The 25,986-nt window shown below is 45.8% G+C and overlaps 3 protein-coding genes across 4 annotated transcripts in view; 1 reads left to right on the forward strand and 2 right to left on the reverse strand.

Moving 5' to 3' along the window:
- Positions 1-1,010, reverse strand: part of STK10 (serine/threonine kinase 10) — a 51,979-nt gene extending 50,969 nt beyond the window's left edge. The window contains exon 1 of the mRNA XM_054841968.1: positions 699-1,010. Coding sequence (XP_054697943.1) covers positions 699-854 — 156 coding nt within the window. The 5' untranslated portion in view covers positions 855-1,010. The remainder of the gene's footprint in view (positions 1-698) is intronic.
- Positions 1,011-3,012: 2,002 nt separating this feature from the next.
- Positions 3,013-5,623, forward strand: EFCAB9 (EF-hand calcium binding domain 9). The gene is given in 4 exon segments (XM_054842040.1): positions 3,013-3,148; positions 4,305-4,427; positions 4,430-4,452; positions 5,379-5,623. Coding segments are annotated over 4 exon segments (495 nt in total). The 3' UTR covers positions 5,592-5,623.
- Positions 5,624-9,729: 4,106 nt separating this feature from the next.
- The window catches only part of UBTD2 (ubiquitin domain containing 2), a 62,057-nt gene continuing 45,800 nt past the window's right edge, over positions 9,730-25,986 (reverse strand). For both annotated transcript variants that reach the window (XM_054841993.1, XM_054841992.1), the window contains one exon: positions 9,730-17,037. In XM_054841993.1, the coding sequence (XP_054697968.1) occupies positions 16,640-17,037 (398 nt within the window). In that variant the 3' untranslated portion in view covers positions 9,730-16,639. The remainder of the gene's footprint in view (positions 17,038-25,986) is intronic.

The following is a 25,986-nucleotide window of genomic DNA, read 5'->3' on the forward strand; positions in this document are numbered from 1 at the left end:
AAGCCTCCTCTCTCAACTGTTGCACAGCACCAGAGTATTTCAGAGCTGGTAACAGCAAAAACACTGGTGCTTTGGAGTGCAAAGTCCAGCGAGTATTTGGCCTTTTAAACCCCTATTCTTTAACATAAAGATTAAACATTCATAGCACTGGACATGTCCCCACTCTTAAGAAGCTGGGCTGCTCTTCTTGGTCTAAGTTTCCTCCCGGCGAGGACCACAGGAATACAAATAATGTCACCCCTGGAGGCTCACAAAACTTGGAGACAGCCCCGAGGCCGCCGACTTCCAAGAAATCTGCCTCCATTCATTGCACCGACTGGCTTGGCAAGGAACACCTCCTCGCCTTACAAAAGCATCGCTCTGAAAACAGGCGATTTAAGGGGGGAAAGAGAAAAGAATATTAAAAAAAAAAAAAGCTTCCCTCCCTCCCTTCCCCTGCCCCAAGCCAAGCGTTGCACTCCCCGACCCCAGCCGACTCGCTCTCTGCCCCCCCGTCCCTCCCGCCCCCACCGGCGCAGCTAACGGGATGCGCGGAGCCGGCCCCAGGTCCCGCAGAGGTTTCTTTCCCGCCGCAGACGGCTTCCAGGTTTGTTTAGCGAGCGGGGAGCCCGCAAACGAGCCCCCGGACCGCGGGAGGAGGCACCGCAGGTGCTTCGTCCCCCGCCGCTGCCCCGGGAACCCCCCCGCCGCGGACCCACCTTGTAGACCTTGCCGAAGGCGCCGTCGCCCAGCTCCCCCACCACCTCCCACACCTCGGCGGGGTCCAGGTCGCGGCGGACGTGCTCGTACTCCTTGGACCGCCGCTTCTCGAAGGTGGAGAGACGCAGGATGCGGCGGAAATTAGCGAAAGCCATGCCGGAGCGGTGCGGGGCGGCGGCGGGGCTGCCGAGGAGCCGCGGCCCGGCGGCGGCTGGGGAGCTGCGGGGAGCTGCCGGCAGCCGCCTCCCGCTCCCTGCCCCGGGGGAGGACAGAGCCGCTGCGCGCCCGGGGGAGCGGCGAGGCGGGGAACGGGGCGGCCCCCAGCCACGCACATGGAGCCGGCGCCGCTCCACCTGCTGGCCTGGCTGCCGCCGCCCCGCCCCATTGGCCGGCGCCGGCACGGCTCGGCTCGGCACGGGTCGGCACGGCTCGGCTCGGCACGGCACGGGTCGGCACGGGTCGGGTCTGCACGGGTCGGGTCGGCTCGGCACCGCATTACACGGCACGGTGCAGCGTGGCACGGTGCAGCGTGGCACGGCGCAGCCCGGCTCGGTTCGGTTCGGCCCCACCGGTACGCCGTGTCTCTGAGCGATGCAAGGAGTCGCACGTCTCACCTCCCACCCCAGCGCAGCAAGGAGGAGGCCAGAGCATGCAGAGATGCTAAATACAGGTAGGATGCTAAACGCAAACAGCATCGCCGACCTGGAAGGAAAGGTCTGGAACTCCCCGGCGGGCGTTGCCGTGCTCCCGTCCGCTCAGCCCCGGCACACGGAGCCTGGCGAGCCAACAGCGTCCACATGAGCAGAGACACATCTCCGAGTGTGAAAACATAATCCTAAACTGCCTTGGCAACAGAGGGACGTTTCCTTCTTTCCCCAGCTCATCTCATGTGAAAATAGCTAAACACAAATATTTTTTAAAACTCCCAGTAGCAGGAATTCGAGTGTATCAGCACCGCGGGAACCCGCCACGAATTTGTTTTAGAGAAGATGTGACCCAACTAGTGTCAAGTGTGAAGCTTTGCATCCTCTCCCTGCAAAACTTCAAATCCTCCGAAAACCCGACTTGAAATCAAGTATTAAATGGGGACATCTAGGGGAAATACCCGATGGTGCAGCCGTGCTTTGCAGTACCTCTGTTTTTAGCAGAGGGCTTAGTGGGAAACGGATGTCTGGGCAAAGCTCAGTGATACCAGCACCGCTCACACCCGCGTGTGTATTTTGCCCCCTATACAAGTCCCTTAAGGAGCCAAGGGCGGAGGTAGGGGAAAGGGTGTGTTTGCACACTCCGTCCTGATGTGTAATGCAGGCAAAACTCAGCATCTCGGTTTGGGAACATCTGGGCTTGGTGATTTCTCATTAGTTCCCTGATATATTATACCCGCAAGTGCGGGGGCTGATTGTTGCCTCTTGTCTTTGCTGTTAAGAAAAACTGGGTGATCAGCCCTCACATTTCTATTGGGAGTTTCCTGACGCTTGAAATACTATTTAAAACTCCGGTTCCTAGAAATTTGCGGCTGTACGAGAATTTCAGCTGCCTTTTTTGAAGAAAGTTTCACGATCCCGCACTTCTTCCCTTCTCCCCACTGAGTTGTAGGAAAAACAAGCTGAAAAATGCAACCAAGTATATCCCTGAAACAGAAAGCTGAAAATGATTGAGCGTTTGTTTTCACCTGACTTTATGGATTTTGGATCTGATCAGATACAATATGTGGATTTGGCAATACTGGAGTAAGAACAGAATAGAACAGAAACAGCAACTACTTTCAAAATTTCATACTTTTAATCTCATTTTTTCCTGCGTATTAGCTATCAACTTTTTTTTAAAGTTAGTCTTATTAATAGTAGCATTTTTACTTTATTGTACTAGGGGACCTGGGCATTGTACATAACCGTAGAAACATTGCTTGGATGGGACCCCCAGAAATCATCTAGGCCAACTTGCCGCTTGGAGCAGGGGTGTCACCAATACTGGACCAGGTCAGACAGCAATCTGAGTCTTGAAAAACCTCCCAGGATGGAGCGGACACGACTTCCCGGGGCTACCTGCTCCAGGGCGCACCACCATCCTGATTTAATGCTCTTGAGCATTGTAACAATAATTTCTGTCACTTGATTTTAGTAGGTATTATCCTTAAATGCTGAATGGAAGGGGAGCTTTTGCCTCCACATCTGAGGGGAATTCTTGAAAATGTGGAAAAAGCATTGAAGTTGTGGGCGGAGGTTGCATCTGGTTCTAGGGCGAAATTTTCCTTCTGCGAGGGGTCATTGCCATGGCGCTAATTGTTTTGCCGATCTCTTGCGGCCAACTGAGATGAAGCTGAAATCTGGGTGTTTTCTGCAGCATCTGCTTTTTGATGAAGTATACTGCTTGCTGTCAGTAAGAAATGCTGCCGCACTGGGAGAGTGTTTCCAGCTCCTGGATGTTCATTGAAAGAATTACCTGAACAGTAAGTACTTCTGAAAATGAGATTGGTATTAATCCTCTAAAATTACAGGCCCTGTGTAATGGTCTGAAAAGAGATACACAGAGTGCTACATCGCTTAGGATTTTAAACCAGAGACATTACAAATATTGCATTTCAGATGTTACAACAAATGCAGCACTCTGTAATACTAATTAACTAGCAGCTTGGTTAATACAAGTGCTTGGCAATACCCCAAGAAGCTTTCAGACACAGCATATATCACCATGTCCTCCCTGCTCTATCATGCCCCGGCTGCTCTGGAAGGTTACGTGGCCTGGCTACTCCTGCATTGGCTTCTGAAATATGTACGGCTCAGGGGACCACACAGAGCCACTGAGATGCATTTTCAGCTCTCACCGAAGGTATTCCTTTCCCCTTTCCCCTTCCATTGCCTCCTTCCCTGTTTGTGAGACAGAAAAAGGTCCAAGAGCCTACGAAACCGGTTTGATTTTACAGTATTATCGCCCTCTGCATCCCAGCAGCATGCAAAGCCACAGGCTTGCTACTACTGTACAAACATGATAACCAGGTCCCGGCACAACGAGCAAATAATCGACATAGGAAAAACCCAGGCCAGCCATAAAGGAGATCTTTACAGCTGTGCAAGCAAGGTGCCAGGAGCACAGGGCAAGAGGGATTTCTGGCTCACTGAAGCTAATTCCGTAGTACTGCAGCAACCTCATCATGTAATCCTTTCCATAAACCGATCGTGCTCTGTGTTAGAAAGCTGCTGGGTTTCTTGCCAATAGTGTCCTCCACATGAGGCTGTTTGCAACCCCCTGTCCACCGGTTTACAGCTTCCCCACCTCCCGCCTGCAGTTCTTCAGTCTGGTCCCATGTTTCTGATTTGTTGGAAAAGTCCTTTTTTTCCTCCAGGGGTGGGGTAGCAGAGAAGACAGAAAATTATGAGCAGTTTAACATTGCCTTCTGTGCAGAAATCACATATGCTCCTTTCATAAATCAGGCCATCTTATTAATACTGTTCTATTAATTCTGAACACTATCTCTTGTCTGCTACTGTGTTTTTATTGCCTGTGCAACCTGTCCGGGAGCAGTGGGCATTTAAAATAAAATAAATCCTGCTAATTATTGCTCATAGCTTTGTGCAGACGATGCCTGAGAGCTCACTGTTTTCCAGATCTGCAGTTTTATTGCTTTCTCCATTATGTGACTGACCTGAATACGGACCAGATCATGCTGCTGTTCAACTTGCTGGACTGACACACAAGGGGAAGGACTTGCTTTAATGAGTTCTACATGGTGGCTGCATCCTCCTGTCCCACAAGGTGTCTACCCTGTGGGTCCTGGAGATGGTACAGGGACATCCAACACCCCTGTAAAGGGCATCAGCTCACTGATCTTTACTCATGGCATGCAAGGAATGGAGAAGGTCCACGATGCTGCTTCATAGAAAAGGAAAGCAGGGAAACAAGCAGCCCCCCTGTTAATACCAATCTTGCTCCTCTGGGATAAATCCACCCCTGAACCTCTTGCCAGGTAAGAACCATCTAAACACCCCTCCTAGCTCAGGCTATACAACTTGGCAAGCAGTTCTCAAAAAAACAAGCCCTCGGCTCTGTCTACCTGTGCAGAAGAGAGAAGAGCATCTGTTTTCACCCAACGGTTCTTGCTAGCTTGTAGGTACAGCATGTGCTGATGCCTGTCTTCAGCCTCCCTGGCATCACCTACAGCCCAGGCTGGGCTTTTTCAGGGAAAAGCAGCAAGGACAGCAGGCTGCAGTGAGGGAGAGGGGTGGGTAAAGCCAGGGTTACCCCCAGAGCTCAACCTTGCTGTTGGACACGTCCTGCAGCTCTGCTCTGGACCAGACACCTGACCGAGGGCCAGCACCTGGGGCTGCTGCCTGCAGGACTCGGGGAGGAAGGAGAGGAGCCAACTGCGAGACGTAACCCTGCAAGTCGTCTGGCACACGGGAGGGATGGAAAGGACCTCACAAAGCAGCCTTGGAGCTCGGCTGGTTGTCAGTAGCTCTCCCCGGCACAGCCCGCAGCCGGAACCCAGCCAGCAACAGCCTCGTGCTCCCGCATGGCTCTGCGGCAGGAAGCACCAGGATTTTGGTATTTCCTGCAGGCACAACTAGCGGGAGGTCACCTTTATTCTCTGGATGGGAGCACCAGTTGGTATTCCATGTATTCTCTCCAAGCAGGAAATCAGTGCTTATCATCTGTTTCTAAACCTTTCTGCCCCAAAACAGAACCATCTTGAAAAGCAGTTCATCCACCGGCACACGGGACCTGCCTTTCAACTGCTGGACGTAGATGGGGATAATATGATTGATTTTAATGAGTTTGAAGCCACAAGGTTTCTCTTCAACATCCAGAAAGAAGTTAGAAAGATATTCAAGGACTTCGATATTTCTGGAGATGAGGCAAAATTAGAGAAATTACAGTCAAAAGGGAGACCATGAAAATGCCCTTAAATTCAAAATTAATCTTTGGGATTAATTTTGCACTGCAGCCTACAGCCACTTCTCACTAAAGGCAGAGTTTTCCTGTTGGCTTCAGGAGCAAGTCTTTGATGACTTACTGCAAAGTCTGAATTGAAAACATTTTAAGAGGAAGATAGCAACAGGAAGAAATTATTTTTTGGGGGTAAACCGGGCATATTCCTCTCAGGAGACTTGAATGGGAGGAGGTGGGCAGGACTGGCAGAAGTGCCTTTATTTAAGCCGTTTTCTTCTGAGTTTGCTTGTGGCATCTCATTATTTTCCATGCTCTCTGCAGTCCATTCTCAGAGCCGCTGGCCTGGGGGGCACTTTGGCGGGGTACACTCTGACTTGCTCCCAGCTCCTTCTGGAAATGTTACAAGTGCTGTACTTTGGCTCCTGCCTGTGCCAAAAGCAGCCATGGAGATGCTGGTGTCAGATACGAGCCCCAGGGAAGATTTCTTTCTTTTACAGAGCCTTCATTTGACTGTAAACCAGCCCCAGGTTCCAAGGAGAGACCCTAGGGATCTCACCCATCCCTGCCCTGTGGCGGGGAGCAGCTCCCTGCACCAGAAAGGGAACAAAGCTGGTAACAGCACCTCCCCTCCAGCTCTGCATTTACACGGTGCTCCTTACGGAGGTGCATACACCCATCCCTTCCCAATTGGCTTTTGCCACCAGCTCACGTTTGTCCTTGTCTGGTCACTTGTGCTCTTTCAAATCCCTCCCTGCTCTGAAGTACTGTCTGATTAATGACCACCTGCAGCTACACTGGTACAGAATCAGTCATTAATAGACTGTAGACATCTCTTATCTCTGTCAAAGCTTCACACCATCCTCATGACTCCAGCATCTCAGCATGCTCCAGGAGCACATTTAGCAAGACAGCCATTGGTAACTGAGGGAGATCCCTTCTCTTTCTTCTCCTTTCCGCTGCTAAGTTCCTGGGTTATTGTTTTTATTGATAATTCTCCTCCTCTATGTTCCACCACTAGTATCCTCTTCAATTATTTCTTACAGGCAGCTGCTGCATCTCTCCTGTAAGCCCTGCAGGGCTTGCAGCCTGTTTCCTGTGTGGTTTAGCGGTGCAGCGAGGTATCAAAGCCTCAGTCCTGCTTGGGGCCAGTGGACAGTTCTCTAATGCCCTCGGAATAGTTTCCTGGAATAAACCGTTTCAGCCCCAAGTTGTGTTGATCCTGTCCTTTCATCTCGAGGCTGCCTGATTAAAAGGCCACTTTGAGCAGGAGCAGCATGGCTGTGATACAGCCATGAAGGCATCTCGCTCCCCCCATCCACCCCGTAACCCCAGCTGTTATGAATCACTCCAACATCTGCAAGTCACTACAAATGGTAGAGAAACAGCCATGTGCCAGGGAGGTGCCTGATTAGCCTGTAACATGTTTGGGATGAGCTGGAGGCAATCACTTGAAACCAATTTCTCCTGAGTCAGTTGGGGAAAACTAGAGCAAGTAGAAGATGCAGACAAGAGCCTGGACTCAGGGTCTTTCTCTGAAATAACTGTTTATATTGGGCAAGGCTGCCTTGCTAAGTTCAGGGTCTTTCTCCTCTCCAAAATTAGCAACTGAACTACAGGGAATTCTGTATGTTTGCAGTCTTCTGCATTGACAAACAGCAACAAAAAGAGGAAGGGGATCATGAGTAACCTCCCAGCAGGACCAGCGAGCTCCTAACAGACTGAACAAGAACCCTTTACCCAGCTGGGAACAACACAGCCTCACTTCTCCATCCCCCTGGGCTCAGCTTACAACTGCCAGGCAGATGTACCAAACTTGTAGAGAGGGAGTAAATCAAAGCGCGGCAGTAAAGCAATTGCCTGTTCTGTTTTCTGCGTTGCACATCGCCACGGCTCTGCCAAGGTGAGCACCGGGGACTGGTGCCCGAGGAGGAGGAAGGACTGATGCAACTTAGACTTCAGCCTCGTTCCTCGCAGCTCTCCCCAGGACTAGGGCTGATGTTAGCGCCGTCTTCCCCCATGTACTACCACAGGTGTGTCGTCTTGGGTCTTCAGAGACAACCTCTTCCTGTCCCCTACGTTCCACGCTGGTTTAGCGAGCGCTGCCCTCCCACGTTCAGACGCACACAGAGGCTGGTTTGAAGTGGGGCAGACTGGGCTCTGCGAGGCTGGAGCCACTCGCGCCAGCAGCTTCCCGCTCTGCGTCCCTCCTCGCCTGTGTGCTCCGGGCTTGGGCAGCTCCCTGCAGCTTTGGTGTTACGCTCCTGAGGAACAGCCCAACGACAGGAAACGCTGCTTGCTTTGTTAATGAAACCACCTAATTAACTCCACCTGGAGAGAAAGCAACACGGGCAGTTTAGCTTCTCCTGCTAAATATTGACTGTTTACCCTTTGGGCAATCTAGTGAATTTATTTCCCCCTCTCACCTTACACACGGGGCATCACATCACTGAGCCTCCTCCAAACTCCCTGCCTTTAGAGAGCTTCCCTAACGAAGCAGCAGGGCTGCAGCATAAGGGACTAATTAGAATAGAAAATTCCAGTCTCCAAGCACCACCACTGACCTCCCATGAAGCGAGGTTTTGGCACGCCTGTAAGGCGGCATCCCACCTCTCAGACCTTTGCAACTGCTCTCAGTCCAGAGAAAATAAACTATGCGGCTGAAACCCCAACGTTCCGGGATTATTCAGAGAAAGAAAGAACACAACGAACCACTCTTCTCAGAGCTCGGTGCCTTTTCCTAGAGTTACCTTGAAATTTTTAGCCCAGATTTGGAGGGACCAGCCACCCCGAACCTTCAGCCAGATGCTCCCTACAGCATCCAGAGTGACTCCGGAGTTTCTGCACTGACCAGAGCTGTTATCCCAGAATAAGCAGCAGCAAAATCAGGTCTGCGGGTAAAGATCACTTCCCTTAGCACCGTCTCTGGAGCCCAGCACCAGGTACGAAAACAGCACTGGTCCGCAGGAGCATGGACCCAGCGGGACAGACACATCAGCCAAACTGGGATGCAGCTTTAGCCGGCAGAAAGCAAGTAGCGTTTGGCACGGGGCCAGGAGCGAGGGTGCAACATCCACCACAGAGCAGAAACCCCAAGCTAGTCGTACCACGTTATGCAATGTCATATAGCGAGATGTAGGTCAGTGAAATATGAATATAGGCACAATACATTTATTGTTGTATGTTAATTAGATATAGATTATGGTGTTTCTATTCAACATAGCTCTTTAAATCATACATAGTTTTCTCCCCTAAGCTCTAGGCTAGACTATTTCAGTTAGAAGGGACCTACAATGATCACCTAGTCCAACCACCTGACCAGTTCAGGGCTGACCAAAAGTTAAAGCATGTTGTTAAGGGCATTGTCCAAATGCCTCTTAAACACTGACAGGCTTGGGGCACCAACCACCTCTCTAGGAAGCCCGTTCCAGTGTTTGACCACCCTCTTGGTACAGAAATGCTTCCTCAGTTCCAGTCTAAACCTCCCTTGGTGCAGCTCTGAACCGTTCCCACACATCCTGTCACTGGATACCAGGGAGATCTGCATCTCCCTCTCCACCCTACAGCTCGGATGCTGAAGGGCATGAAGCAGCACTTGGTTTCACCGCTTGCAGCAGTGACAGAAAATTTCAACTCTTGTGCACTTTTAACCTAGAATCCACGTCCTTTTGAGGTTTTGCTTCGGTCAACAGTCAGCCCAGCACTCCCCAGGCCATTTCGTACACCAAAACATGCTTCAGCTCGGTGTGGCATGGGTCTGCACACATGACACCACGAGACGGACATCCCTCTTATTACCTGACAAGTGACCACACTTTGCTCAGCTACGAGATGGGTAAAGAAAAAACACACGTGGTTTTATAATCCTGGTGTTTGAGGAGATCAGCTCTGAGAACATCTCTGTCCGTGCTGGGGCAGGTGGGAGCAGGGTTGTCTCATGGGTCAGAACAAAAGGCTACAAACAGGGTTTTGCACCTGTTATTTTACATATATATATATATATATACACACACACACACACACACACACAAAAGAGGGAATATGTATATATAAAAAACATTATATATACTCACACATATAAAAGGAATATGTATATATGGGAAAAAGTTAAAAAGTTCCAGGAAAATCACATGCTTATTTGTTTTATAGCGCACATCATAAATTCAACCATGAAATTCTCCTAAGATTAAAAAAAAAAAAAGAAATGTTTAGCTGTGATAACATTAGACCAAAGTGGCCTACAAAAAAAATTATTCATACTCCTCTGATACATTAGGTTGTTAATCAAGACTATAAAAGTGGTGACCTGATTAAGACAACATGTCAGTTAATGTAATTACAGGACGATTACACAGATCCATTATTTTGCGCTGTTCACCACGGAGCCAGAAGCACATCTGAGACGGCAGGAGCCGGGCACAGAGGAGGTTCACGCTGGATCTCTGAGCGCAGCTCCAGGCCCTGCATTCTCCACGGACTGCACACCTAATTTGCAAGATAAAATGTTGTCACACACCAAAATTATTACCAAAAATGTGTCTCTAGGGTATCAGGCAGGTAATGAAAAAGTTGTAGAGCTCCAGCTCAGAATTAAAAGTCTTACTGAAGAAACAGAAGAACACCACTGAGCTTATCTCTTAAGGCATGGCATTTCCAGGATTACTTTTATTTTTTAAATGCAGGGGAAAAAAGAAGTTTCTCTTTTTTGTTTTAAATACAGGAAATTTTGTACAGCATTTCCAATAGAAGTTCATGATGGTTTGCTCTCAATTGTGAAAGATCTTCCCTAGGTTAAAAAAAAAAAAAAAACCAACCTAAACACATAATTTAACAGTCTAAAGACAACCTGCTTGTGCTTTGCAGTTGATTAAAAGTATGTGCACACACTACTGCGATATGTCACCCAAGAAACAGAGGTACAACATAAAAATACATAATGCATTTTAAAAGTTACCTGATGTTCACAGCATCTTTATATCGGCCTAGAATTCTTCATTGACTGAAGGAGCCAGGGAGGGGAAAAAAGTTAAAAAGCATGTTTTACACAACTGGTATTTTTGATTCTAAAAGACTTTATAAAAAGTTACAGGGGAAAAAAAGGGTCACGTCACAGGAACCCCCTCGTCCTTCTTTCACTGCGTGCTGGAGCTGTCAGTACCAAATCTAGCACCGTATCCTACGTAATGAGTGTTTGTTACATGGCACACACAAACAAAGTGCATACAAAAAGTTTTACCATAAAAATGAAGATATTTATTCAAGAAGTACAAATTTGATGGTACCAGCCATCTTTGAAAGCCATTACCATGAGGCAGAGAGGACACAAACTGAAGTCTCTTGCTCAGAGCATATGAAAGCCAAGTGTCTTACAAATTGCCAGCTAATGCAGTCATTTCAATCATTGCTCAAAAGCCACCTCCACTTTTTAAAACATTCCCTGGACTTAAGAGAGGCACAAATAGGGTTTTTAATACAAGACCAGTTAGTTATTTTAATAAAGCCATCAGCTAAAATTTATTTTGTTTTAAATTTCCTTAAATTGTCTCCAGCCTTTGACTGGATTCAAATTTCCTAAAGAAAAAAGGGACTTGGGAACGAGCAGGTGCAGAATTTTTGGAGCTCAAGATGAACTAAAAGTTTTAAGGCAGGAGTCAGGATTTTAAGTTCTCTATTTGCCCCATGGCTCTGATCGAATAGTCTTCATCTGTAAAATATACAAATACAGAGTTCTACCGGATAAATACCCAACAAGCGGTCCTGCTTGGAGGGCAGGAACATGCTTTTTCACAGACAGTCCAGTGGACACATTTATTGAAAGTCTCAAAGTCCATGGTAGGAAACCCGCTGGTTAAAACATCTCATCTTCGAACTATTTGACTTTTGTAGGCTCAGTGGCATGTATCTCCCTTGGAAGGAGAGCTATAGCTCGATCTCCCATGAACAAGAGCAACACACACGCGGCTACGGAGTATCAAGCAGATGAAATATGGAAGAGGAGAGCCATGTGCAGAACAGAGCAATCAAAAACACTTTATGAAAAGGAAAAGTCTTAAAGCAGGCAGACTTGTATATACAGTCATTAACCAACACAAGTGTTTGTAGCTGCAGATATAATAGCAGGACATTCATCTTCTTTGGGAGAAGACAGAAGCACGGTTGCTGGAAAGTTTAACTCAAAGGCTTCCTAGATCAGTTAACTTGCAAGGCAGACCACCAACATCTAGTGGGTTTGAAACAGATTTTTTTTCTTTTTCCAAGAAAGTTTGCAGAGCGTACAAAGCTCATCCTCCCACCCAAAGCAAGGTTTCAAAAACGCCTTTCTCAGATACCTCTATATCCTACTCCAGGAGAGCGCAAGCTGTCCAAGAGCTGCCAGCCATCATCCGGGAGGGAGTCAGAATTACAGGGGAAGTGGTGAAGGGCAAAGAAAAAAAAAAAGCCCCTTTTTCTAACAGAGACTACTTTCTTTCATTTCAACAGGATCTGAGCAGCGCAGTGAAAAAGCCAACAAATTTGTTTTTTCTTTTTAAATGTAAACATTCTCTGCATAAGGTGCAGGGTCTTGGATGTATTTACAGTAACATAGAAAAAAGTTTGTAAAATATAGACCAAGAGTCAGAAATGTAGCTACCACTTACGCTTCTGAAGAAGACAGAAATGGAGAAACGTACAGCATTCAATTCGTCAACACAGCTAAAATGCTTTCAGGACTCCATGGCTAAAAGCATCCCACCATTGTAACAATCTAAGATTTATTTTTTTTTAATAGTTTTTAAAAGTTTTTACATTATTTACTAACAATGGATATATATGCAGAAGCATGTCATACTACAGCAATATTTTATCAATTGGCCATCTGCTTTACCAGAAGTTATGCACATTGCCATGTGCTGCCTGGTTGCTCCAATGAACCCCTTTCCTCTCCTCCCCAAAGAAACTTTGGAACTTTCTGTGAAAGGCAAAGAGGAGCTGGGGTTTTGTTTGGTTGCTCCTGGGGTGAGTTGTTTTTTTGTTGTTGTTAATACTACTTTTAGTATTGGGGGTCTATTAAAAAACCCAAATTATTACACTGCTGACTCGCATCATTTAGTTTTCAAAAATATTTCCCAGATCCAGAGAAGCAAAGGCTTTCAGAAAACTAAAAAAAGTTCTCGCAGTGCAGCTATTCCGTGCTGTGTTTTCTGCAGAGGACACCAGTAAACTGTGATGTGCAAAGAGCCAAAGTAGTCAGTGAAACTTTTGGGAGCTGGATGCTCAGAAGGAGCAGCTGTCAATTGGTTGTGGAAGACGACCCTGAGCATCCTTCGGTAGTGCCAAGCAACATACCTACAGCATCTGCGGCTTTTTGGAGCTTCCTCGCCCCAGCAGACCACGTGTGTTCATGCCTCTCTGCCTTTCAAGCTGTTCAGGAGTGTGGATGTTCACTAGGTTATTACTTCTGGGTCAGGCAGAAGCAACAATAAAGAGTATAAAAATCTGAATCACGCCAAACAGACTTGTCACTAACATGGTAAAAAAAAAAAAGTTATTTACTGGCATCAGTTCATAGCCAGAGCTAATCAGGAGTGACACAAAGGGCTGAAGGATCTAACAAATAAAAAAAATTCCTATTACTCCTCACTTGTTTGTACTTAGCATTGCAGTTCACAGCTGTGCACATTAAAAAACCTGTTGCGCTGCTTCAGTTACACCCAAGACACCAGCCGGTGCGGGGCAGCACACCAACCGGCATGCCAAAACCCAGCCCAGGCCACTGAGCTGCAAGCTGAACGTACACCCATGCTGCAAAACCAAGCTGCGGGCGGCAGCGTGCTTCTCTCCACTCTCCCCGTGAGCAGCCACCGGTGTCGGCCACGCAGACCTGCGCCAGTCCTGCCTTCCCACTGGGGCTGCCAGCTCAACTGCGGTTTAGTACTTTGAGTCTCACTTCAGCCCTGCAAACTCTGCTCTGCAATTAAGCAAGCCTGCCTTCCCTCCGCCCCTCCAGCAGCGGGGAGCCCCAGCCTGGCTTCCTGCACCCGCATTTGCACCGAAGACATCTCGCAGGACAAAGACAAGGTGTTTCAGAGACAGAAATGACTCTTCTCTCCATGTACCCTGCAACCTCTAGTTATATACACGGGATATGTTAGTCAACATGCTGTATGCCTTCATTACTGATATTTTTTTAATATATATATATATATTTTGAAACTTAGAATTCTTTCCTAATACAAATCTTGTAAAATTCATTTCCAGCAGGGTATGTGCTTAGCACATCTGTCATTTTATACAGAAGAGGATGAAAAGTCTTCACTTTCACCTATAAAAGCGTTTTACCATTGAATTTTTTTCAGTTTTAGATATGTGTTTAAGGGACAGGAAAGGGAGGGAGTCTGTTAGAGAAAAGTGTATTTTCATGAACCAATTCTCTGTTCTACTGAAAGCCCACTCACGACATGGCCTTCAGATCATCACCTTGCTCCCCGACATAAAAGCAATTAATATAAAACATGGTCATCTACTACAGCATAACAAAACTGAACCTTTTCCAACTAAGAGGGGGAAGAGGGAAAGAAGGAGCCCTCCCAGCCCCTACACGCTGTAATCTCAGAAACAGTACATGGTGACAACTGCCTGAATTAAAATAGAAATAGAAAAAAAAAAATCAACAAAACATATCCTACAAAAAAGAGTAGTGTTTTAGTGTTCACAGTTATGGAATTGCCACCCTGGTTTGCTCCTCCTTTATCACGATTTCCCCCCTTCCAGAAGGGACTGCAGGGAAATGACATCGTAAAGACCACCTATACTGAGATGTAAGTTACGCCTTATGAGACAAGTAGTGTCTTCCTGGCATGAAACCATCCTTTGCCCAGTGAAAATCCAAGAGATTTTTGAGTTGTTTATATCAAATACTTTTTCCCACACTGAAATGCAAAAGATCTGGCTGCAAAAACCCAGTATAGTAAGTCATATTTGTCTTAAAAAAACTCCACAATAGAAAACTTTTGTTATAGATTAGTATTTCTCAGCTTTGATTTAATCTTTAAAAAGAAAAAATGGAAAAACAACCCAAACAAAAAACAAGTCACTTTGGTGTTTATGAGGACAGGGAACTAATTCTCCTTTACACAGCTCTGCCACTGCACTTCAGTCATCCCGTACCAAACCGGGGCTAAAGCAGCTGTCAGAAAAACATAGGCTTAATACAACACAGGGACCAAAAAGAAAGCTGTATTTATTTGGTGGGAAATGCATATAAAACGTGGATCTGTTTTCCAACTATCAATGTAAGTTCTGCGCCTGCTTCCACCTGCTGGGAAAGACTCGTGGTGTTGTGCAAGTGACCTCTGCTCATTCTGGCTCTACGCTGACACTCATGGAGCAAGAACTCTCTTCGAGTCCAAGGAACTGAGTTCTATGGAATTAATGAAGGAGCAAAAGTAACAAGTTTAAAATCATCAATGTAACCCACCAGTTTCACTAGCAGACACGAAAGAGCTTGGACAACTGTAGCTTTAGACCATTCATTCAAAGAGGGAAGACAGAAACCAATAAAAATATGCTATTCATACCTGAATAGCACATTCAACTTTGGAAGAAGTGAAGTCATTTCAACGATGGCTGAAAAAACAAACAAACTAGAAGCCGTGTTTAAAAGGAACAAGGCATTTGAGCTCAACCAAAGGCATTACCAGACAGGGGCGCAGAGCAGCCAAAGGAACACAGAGAGCATCTTAACTGAGGGAACAAGCAATTAGATTTTCCCCCTCCCAAAAAATATGCTCTGATTCAGATTTTTGAAACTACAAAAGGATTTGTCGTTTGCTGAGAGGGCTCCTCTTACATTCTGAAGGGAGAGCACTGGCTGTGAAACACCACCATCATGCTCTGGGCCGCGGGTGTGTGTTGGTGAGGATACCTCCAGTTGTCCTGGCTGGAGAGTCACCACAGCTAGAAGACTGGCTGCTGCTTCAAACGACACTCACACAAAAAGCTGAAAACCACGCGCTGTTGTGTCCTCCTCACCATCTCCCATGGTTTGTGCCCTTTAGGAACTGAGGGGGGGAAGTCGCAACCCATTGCATCTGGGTGTAACTGCAGTTTAACCTGGACCTATTACACCGGTGCCATTTGACAAAGGTGATGCACCTAACGCTTAAGCGCAGACCAGCACATCACTCACCTTAGCTAGCCTGATCAAAGCTTGTTTTAATGATTTGAGTGATATGGAGTAAGTCAGCTGGCACATACTCAGGTGCCAGTCAGCCAGTAAACTTCAGGCTAAGTCAGTCTTGTAGCAAATAAGTTTACAGTACAGTACGTGAGAGTATACATTGACTAAGTTATTGCCTAAGGCTCCGGGGGGCTGCGTTCCCAGCGCGGGAGCCAGCAATGGCACAGGACTGCGTTGCCACCTTGGAATGTACAATTGCTTGGTCTGAGCATCGCCAGGAGCCGCCTGCGCGGGACAGAGACCGAGCCCCAGCCCAGCTCCGCTGCCCGGGGCCAGCTGTGCCTCGGTGGTGCCTGGGCGAAGCAGGCGAGTTAGGTCAAACCAGAAAGGATCCCCGTGAACAGGCAGCGCGGGACCTACCCAGAGCAGCTGCAATTCTTGCGTGCACTGTATGTGGTGCTGATATGAAATTTTATCAATTGATTCATTTTTAATTTTACCTTTTTTTTTTTTTTTTTAAATAAAAGTGCTCTCTGCTGCTCTCACTCCATGGATCAGGACACCACCTACAGTTTTAAGATTCATGACATATTTGTATTAAATGAATTACAGTCCCTTCCCTTCCTCTTTGTACCCTCCTCCCTTTTCCCTTCCCGCTCCTTCCTTTGCCCTTGCCCTGTGCTGCTTGCTGTTGTGTTAAATATGAGATCAGGCAAACCCCAAAGGCCAGTTTACATTTTTATGTTTTGTTTTTGCAGATCTCCATCACAGATGGAATTTTTGCTGGTCATTTCTTGGAACCAATCCATTAACAGGACAAACCGAAAGAAGAGAGGGCAGTGAAAACAAACCCCATGACAGAGACGGAGGAAAGAAGAATCAATAAACAAGCAGAAATCAGTTTTCCACTGGGGTGGGATTTGCTAAGGGCTGGCTCACGATGACTTGCACCACATAGTCCTTTGGGATTTTCAGCTCCTCCAGTTTCATTTTGTCTGCCAGCGGCCTGCCCGAGAAGAACCAGCGCTGGCTGCCCGGCTCCACTCCTTCCACCGCGTGCAGCCGCCTCTTCATGTGGTACACCGTGTCCATGCTGCGGACCATGAGTTTGAGGTCTTTGCCCGTGGACAGGCGCAAACGAAGCTGGCATTCATGCCCTGAATTTGGTGGAGGATCAGGAATATCCAGAGTCTCCAGGTCACCCTTCTCCTCTATCATGTTGATGGGTGGGGCGAGGCAGTAGACGGGAAGCTGGTACCGGTTGCCGAGTTCATCGTAACACTCTGTAAGAGCACCTTTAGGAGATAAGAGGGGAAAAAAGGAACATGAATGCATTTCACAGTTAATATTGAAGAAGCCACACTCAGAAGTGCTGACCCTGCTGTTAAACCATCTGAGCAATGAGGTCTGAATGCAGGCTTAAAAGGACTGAAGTTTTCATTAAAAATTGCTTCACCTTGTATTCATATGGAAACTTGGGGTTGACTCAAAAGCACCCCCTAGAAGTCAAATGCATCTCTCCTTCCAGATAAACATCAAAAGCAGCAGGAAGAGATGAGGGAGGATGATGTTCTCCCCAAGTGTCATTTAACAGAGGAGTATTTCACCAGCAGCACAGCCTGAGCTTCAAGGCACACATGCACCCAGAAAATGCTACTTGGATGAATTACACGATACTGAACCCAAGCTCTGAAAAAGCAAAATGGCAAAGACCAAAGGCAAAAGACCACTGTGAAAGAAAGATTCTGTAACTTCTCAAACATTCAAAACTGCTGAAACAGTTTCGTACAGGACTGGTGTTTTAGTGAGCATTGCCAGAACAAACAAACACGACCACCCAAGTCAGACAACTGTGTGGCTCTGTACGGAGCGCGGTGTCACCGCCAGAGCAACGACACCCAGCACATACTTTTACATTTGCACAGTGTCTGTAACTCCTATATTGAAACCCCTGCAGTTTCAGGAGGGATTTTATTTCCCTAGACTCCCAAGAGGTTCCTCGGGATAACCTGGGTGTTCATGTTAAAAGACGACCGGGCAGCGGCGTGCTGCCTTACATACGGCATTCCTTCTTACCGAAATGGTACAGCGCCCACAGAGCAGCCCAAGAATTGTAACACTGAGCTAACAAATACAAGCTGACTTTTTCACAGTATGAGACACACTTTACAAAGTTATTTCAAGAACTACACTGGAAAAATGGCAGCACATTTTTCATAATGTTTTAAGAGTTAAAGTAAGAGAAGGCTGAAAGCAGAGCCCTGCAGCATACAGCGCACGTCACCTCTTGCAGCGAGCCAAGAAACCGAGATGCAGAGGAAACTGCATCTTAAATCACAGCAGAAATCCCTTCTTGCTGTGGTTAAAAAATCCCAGATATTCACACGCCAAGCAAATGCTTCTCCTGTTTTGAATTTACCTGCTATAACAAATTTCCACATTTTTGCCCCTAGAGGGGGCACATTCACTTGCAAGATTACCCATCCTTTTGTAGCTGGAAATGTTTGAAGAAGAGCCAAGTCCTTGAGCTACAGAATATTTAAAAAACCCTTTGACTGGGCAGATCTGCACACAACACCCAACTGCTCCTTGTTAGAAACTAAAGTTGTTTTTTTTAGTTGGAGGCTTTTTCATGCTGACAGTGAGTTGTCTTAAACTTTGCTGTTTGATCAGCAAAATTACTGCAATATAAAATTATAACTTGGGGATACACTGTGTCACTCAGCCCACTGTGACAGCACAGCATCTTGTGCTGGAAATCTTTTTTTAAGACAGAATTCCCATTTTTTAAGGATAATTTGTGTTGATGAAAACACACAGAGGAAATCTTCGGCTAAAATATCAATGGTTTAGGTGCAGCTGCTTTCGGAGGCTTTTCTGTTTGTACAGGTAGCACGAAGGCTGCTGTGCTCTGAGATTCATTAAGAAAATAAAACAAAAAAGGAAATCCAGAAAAATACAGTTATACCACTCATTACAGTCTTGTATCATTCATGAATCTCAGAGCAAACCAGCTTTTATCAAAATGGTATGGGATCCATACCTTTCATAGTACTTTGTGATTTACAGACCAAGGCCTGAAGTTCCCATACTTAGTTTTGTTTTAAAACGTTCATCTCATTCTGTACGCCTGATCTACTTAGGAAATGTCACAGTACTAAATTCTGGATCACAGTTCATAGCAACAAGTAGAAGTAGTTTGCTGATTAAAAAAAAATCCGAACTTCAACAGCCTTCAAATTTAGCCAGAGCAGCTAAACTTGTACCTTTCTTTAAAAACTCCTATTTTAGAGTACCATATCAAAGAGTTAATTTCAAATACAGTGGGCTAAGCTTGTTAAGGAATTTCTTCATCATCTATATCCTTGCCCAGCTGAACTAACATCAAGGTCAAACCATATGCTATAAACACCGGATTGCTTAATCATAATCAGATAAGCAATATTAAAAAAAATCCTCTAAAACACCAGCTAACTTGGAGGTCCACCTTTAAAAAAAAAAAGAAAAGAAAAAAGACACAGTAGAGGAAGCCTTTTACCAATAGACACTGCACAGTCCCATCTCAGGCTGGGAAATGGTTTATAACAAATTGTTACCGTAACAACAGGTTACCATAAACTCACCGGTAATCCCATTCTTCACTCGTACTGGTAAAAACGTCCCTAGGACTCTCAAGTCCCATTACTCAGTGGCTCTCGGTTCTGGATATATTGATTAAAGCACAGAAGACGACTATTGCAAGCAGAAGAGACTGTATGACGGCACCACCTCCTTTCCTTCCCAGCACACTGCGCCGGCTGAAGGCCAAGCCAGAGCTCCACAGAGATCAGGAGTTGGTCCTCACCTCCAGAGAGACATGGAGCTGTGCACACACAGCCCCATCCTCTTCCCAGCTAATTCCCGCTGGGCTTTACCAGACTTTCGGTTCAGTGATCTTTGGAGAGGGTCAGGCTCTGCTACAACCTTCAAGATGTCATAAATGGCAATAAACTCAAAGGCAGAGCGTGAAGGGGTGTCACGCTTGTTGGAGTTCGAAAACGAAACGATGGATGAATGTGTTATCCAGAAGGCACGGTGAGCATGGAGCTATTTTAAGCGATGCAGACAAATGCAAGTTATCGGAGAGGAAGAGCGAAAGTGGTTGAATTACCCACAGCCACCACGGCAAGGCCCATCTCACAAGCCAGATGGCAGCTCTTCACCGAGGCATTTGCTGCAGCATCCCTTACGCAGCGCAAAGCACGCAGGAAATTAAACATCCAAACTACGAAACCCTTTGTAATTTTGCTGCTATAATTGAAAATCATGTTTCTGATCCTTCCTGCAAGATACATCAGCTTGAGCCACAGAAGTTATTCAGTGGGAAGGGGCACTAAATGAATGTCAAGCTTCTATGAGAAAACACAGAGAAAAAAGAAAAAATTTTCTTTTTTTTTTTAGGTTTCCCTGTCACCTAGGCAACCAGGGTCCTCACCAGCCAGTTACAGCATAGGAAGGATGCAGCCTCCCTTAAACCAGAGAAGGAAAAAGCAATGCAAACAAATTTCGCAGTTCAGGCAGGCAGCCCTGTGCTTTGTGTGAGCAGGCAGGGTGCTCGGAGCTGCATGAGGACAGCCATCCCACAGCCCCTTCCCTGCTTCCCTGTCCTTCCTCAGATGCTGCAGCTAGATGCTGCACCAGGCAACCGGACCAGGTTCAGATGCCAAAGCCTACGGGGTGAGTCAGTACTCTGAATTCTCACCACTGGATCCTACAAAGAAACCACGTAAAAGGGGCAGATTTCAGGAAGAAAGCAGCAGTGAGGATGGGTGGCTGGCATGCAGGTCTAGGTGGAGGATTCTGTACTGGACTTGAAAGACCAAGATGCTATAAAAAGATCTTACGACAATATTGGGGAGAGGACAAATTAAGCTCATCAATACTTCATATACTTGAGTATTCTTTGTGTAACTAAATACTCCTCTAGACATTAGTATGACTTCAATAAACTCTGACACAAAACATCCTGGTAGCAACATGAAGAACTAACTGTCTTTGAGGAAAGCCAATGACAGAACCAACCAACCAACCTACCAGCCCACCCACCCAAACTCTAATCCTCTCTGACTTTCTATCATTCAGAATTAAGGTGCCATGGCACACACAAAGGAGTGCTTTGAGGATCTCATTGACCAATTCATTATTCTGAAAGTTTCCCAGTTAAAGACTTACACTGTCAAGCAAGCTCTAGAGTCATTCAGTATCAATGCTGCAACACAGTCATGGAATTAACTTTATAGGCTTGATTCAAATCAGAACAGAAGATACAATGGTAGAACCACAGCAGATGGGATTATTTTAGTATTTCAAAAGTAGTATCGACTTGGAGAGTGGGGAATTCTGGAAGGAGCTGCGAGGCAGAGCTTCTTGTTGGTTGGAGACAGCTTGAGAGTTTCGGGCAGAAAAATAAGCAGATGTGATATCAAGCATACAGAATTAGAACATTTTGAAATTAATTACCCTGCAGGCCAGAAAACTTTGTTTTACTGAGATTATTAGGATGGAGATATTTCTCTGGATTGGTAAGGGAAAACACAAAAAAGGACTGGTCGAGATACTGCTTCCACCCCTAAGCAGTTCAGAGTTTGGACTTCTCTTTCTGCACATGAAAGGACTAGCAATTTAAGAGACCTAAATGACACAAAGGTAAAGTTTTGCATAGATTAGTGATATCAGGCGTATATGACCACACTCATCCAAAACCATAAAAAGTTTTAATGCATTTTAACAGCATTTTGGCATTTCTTTAAAGCTGCATACCATCCTCTTCAGAAAAAGCAGCAAATTTCTTGTTTTCTGTTTACAATGGGTCTTCTATTTCTTTAAGATTTTGAGCAGTTTTAAGGAGGATTGCTCAGAAACGTCCCAAACTTAAAAACTGAGCAGCTTTCCATCTCTTCTTCCCTTTCCCCAGACAGACTTGCTGCAGGAAGAAAAATTAAGACAACACAACCCAAAATCTAGCATTGCAATGAGACTAGCTAATTTAAGGAGCTTAAGTGTCTGTGTATAACACATTTACCCAAGGAACAGCTGGTTCATTTGTTTTTCTTGCTGAAAAGCTCTATTTCAAACTCAAGCTGAGCCTGGATCACTGAATAAATTGGCAATAGTAGAGCTTTCACCTGTAGACTATTGGTTTGAATCCAATGTAGGTCACTAATGCCTGAAACTCATTAAGAGCATCAGAAAACAAGTGGGTCATCTTCTGGGTCCTACAGTACAACAATTCCTAGAGAGCAATGACTGCGGCAGAAAAGCTGAACTATCTCTTCATCTTTATTAGCCGCTGATTCCAGGTCACGGCTGGGAAACACAAGATCTTGTAAGAATCCCCCCCCCGCCCCGTGTACTGACGTCAACAGCATGCGAGAGTGGTGAAGGGTGACTTTGCTCAGTACGTGAACAGGACTGAGACAAACAAGTGAAAACATGCAGTGCTTTGTGCCAACTCACCTACAACCACCACAAACTGGGAGGAGTTAAAAGGAAAAAAAAGCTCTTTCGCATTAAACCTCATATAACTTAATGACGACTCAAACAGCTTAATGCTACAGTTAACAACTGCAGCTTTCCCATTTTCTGGAGGGCAATGCGTCGGAGTGCTCATGCAAGCCTGTGTCTTGCACCACGTACGGAGAACAATCAACTGGCTATAATCATTGATGGTGTGGATGAAGTGCTTGCTAATAAACCACATATATAAGCCCCCTGCATTCCACACTAAACTTCCATGGGCTATGCAAATTTAAACTACCATAAAGCTATGGTACAGAGCCTTTATAAAAAGGTACAAGCTTGTCTCCTAAGCCACAGCGCAACTGCTTCCACAACGCAGCTCTGCTGTCATCTTCAGCATCCCTTTATTATAAAGAACTTACTCCAGCTCCTTAAAGAATGGGGTTTGTAGATAATAAGCGTTAAGCATTTAATAATTCTCATTTCAAATTCACTGAAACACAGCTCTTCCATTACGGCAACATTATCGGTCTGGCTCAATTTCACAGAGAAGAACAAGTCCCAGAGCCAGCAGGAGATCCCCGTGCTTCAGGAGCTGCTTGGTGAGCAGGGACCAGCTCACTCCCACTTGCGGCAACTGGCACGAGACAGACTGGAATCATGCTTAGCACATTACAACAAGGGAAAGGAGGGGAAAATGAAGACGCTCTGCTACTGCCTTTGTAATCCTCCCACCCCATTCTTTGGCAGGAGAACTAGCTCGTAGCTGGTTCACCGAATCAGCTATTGCACTGCTCATGCTCACCTCCACGCTTGGACGTTCTTCAGAAAACCCAGCTCACCTGGGCTCCAGGATCACTGATAAAATAATGTACAGTCAGCTGTCTGAAAAGGCTCGGCAAGGCAATACCCTGAGACACACTTAGTGCAGCAGAGGGTTGGACTAGACAGCCTCTTGAGGTCCCTTCCAACCTGAATGATCCTAACTAGCTGTTTTTGCTGTAACACTTTGAAGAGCAGATGTCAGAGTATCTAGCCAAAGATCCCTCTCATGTGTATCTAAGTCACCCTGCTTCAAAGTAAGCACACCTTACCACAGCGTGGGACAGGTTTGTGAACCAAACTAGCGATCTCATGAGTAAACCATTCTTAAAACCAGTTTTGCAACTCACACCTGCACAGGGGAGGAAAATCCAAACTGCTATCACTGAATCAGCAGCGCTCCGTACCTACTGAAACCAGAGGGCAGCAGCACGGCAGAGAGCAAAGCTTGCACTCTAAGATGGCAATACCTGCAACTCACCTGCCAAAGAAACAAAGAGGCATCTGAGCAGCGAAGCAAGACAAGGGGTTTGTGCAGCTCTGCTGGCTAAGAGGAACATGCCATCGTCACCCAGCCTGAGGTGTGTCTCGTCCACGTGTTGTAAGTGAAAGCCAATCTGCCTGCATTTATCAGAAACCTTTTGGTTTGGGTTTGATTTTGAGGAGGGGGAGCAGGGGGTGTTTATTTTGGGAAAAGGCTGGTGCAGATATGCAAGATGCATTGCTGGGCACACCGATCCTCTCCCTTTATCATAGCAAAGCACCAACATCAGTTAATTCATTAGCACTAATTAACTAGGCTGAAGGTGAAAGATAATTAAGATTAACAGAGTCTTCTGAAAGACAGAAAATTCTGCACTAGATAAGCAAACCACTTTTTTTACAAATTTTAGCTGCAGTTAGTAGGTGTACGTCCCTGCTGTGCTGGAGAGGGGAGAGCAGGGCAGGGAGAGGAGAAGGATTAGCTGCCATGGGAGGAGGGCCGGGTGGGGACAGGGAACAATTTGGGAACGAATGCTTGTGGGAAAGGGGGGCTCAGGGCCCTGAACCAACTCCCTCAAAATTCATCACTAATGCCAACAACGGCAGTGGCAACACTGTCAGAAGAACTGGGATCTGCAGCCCATCCGTGCTCATCTGCTAGAGAAGAGGGGACCTACGCCAGAAAGCTCAAAACTTGACAGCTGTGTAACTTACAGACAAGAGCTAATTTTTCCTTAATACAGTGTTATTAGAGCACAAATACCTACAAGTCTATGCAGTTCATTGGCTTTTTGTCTCCCCTGGTTCTGGCAGAGAATTAAGACGCCCATCAGGCCAGTACACACCTGCAATCCACAATGCGGCTAAGGACTGCCAGTTACTAGACCAGGACTTTGAATAATAACTATGAACTAAACAATGCAAGAAGATGGTGAATTTTAACCACAACCATGGGTTCAGAGGCTGGTTAATCAGTCACCCAGTCATGGCATCCTTTACGACAAGTTTCCCCATCCCTTTCCTTGCAAGCTTTTGCCATGACACAAACTCTAGAACACACCGATTCGTGAGCCATTCTTTATCCCAATCAAGTTTGATAGCGAAAATCAATTATGTATTAATGCTTGGTAGTTGTCATGTTAGCAATGCCATATGTACTGCCACTTCTGTAGCACTGTGTAAAACTTGGATCTAATATTGCAAGAAGGTAACAGCTTCCAAGAAACATTACATCAGGGTTCAAAGATGACAAGTCTTTTTACTAATGAAGTATTCATGTACTATTCTGCTTTGCATGTCATTAAAATAGATGCCTGTCTAGACAGGCTTCTTAGAAATAAATTTTTTTAAAAAAATCTGGTTGGTAAAAGAGCTTCTCTGTATACCCTCTTCATTTACATTTGCTGTTCTCTGTTATTCATCTTCTTAAAGGAGGTGAGGGGATGTGGAGAAAGAAAAAAGCGTAGCATCACAGTCATCTGAGCTTGCATCATACCCCTCCACAGACAACTTGCTAACTTGGCAATGTTTAAAGTGACCAGGTTATCTGTTCAGTGTGAGGATGCACAGAAGCCAAACTCAGATTTACAGAAGTTGTCACTGCCTTTGTTACCAATGAATTTTTAACTAGCCTGTTGTTCCCATAAACCAAGAGTGAATATCTAGCGCTCGGCATCCAAACCCCTATGACTAACATGGTTAAAATGGAAAACCAAATGGGAGGTTAACAACAGCATTTTATACAACTGATATTTTCCTTCTTCTTGCCAACCACAAAGACTTAAGCAGTTTTTGCTTTCTTTAGAGGTCTACAAAGCTTTTTCCTCTGTTCTCTTAAAACAGACTCTTAAAAGTCTCCATCTGACGCAGAAGTCATGGACATTTGACTACGATATTGCAGAAAGGCCACCAGAAAACAGAGCATACTGGCTCTTGAGGTGCAAAAGCTTTATTCCTTCACAAAACAGGAGAGGCTGCCATTTGGACTGCACAAGTTCTGTTAATTGTAAACAGACCCCTACATTTACAAAAGGACTCCATCACCCTATAAAAAGCAACATGCTTTGTGAGCGCTCTTTTCAGCATGCAGAGAAAAAAGTCCATTACAGTAGGACTTTTTGCATAACAACCATATACGAAACATAACTATTCAGTCTCACTTTCTTGACAAACTACTTTGCTATTTCCAGTTACTTCTGGAAGACAAGGTAACTGCTATGCTATTTGCATTTTACTTTAAGAGGATTTTCCTTTAGCTAAGATCAGCAGGACACTAGTCATCAACAACACGGACCACTACATCATCTGACAAATACGCCAGAGCCTGCTGCACTCCTTTCCAAATATGACAAAAGGCAAAGATAACATTACCTTTGCTTGAGACTAATCTCATTAAGTACAATCCACTTGTCCTTAACTTCTTGTTCTACCTTGGACTGATT

Source organism: Grus americana, chromosome 14, assembly GCF_028858705.1.
Source record: "Grus americana isolate bGruAme1 chromosome 14, bGruAme1.mat, whole genome shotgun sequence".
Taxonomy (NCBI): Eukaryota; Metazoa; Chordata; class Aves; order Gruiformes; family Gruidae; genus Grus; species Grus americana.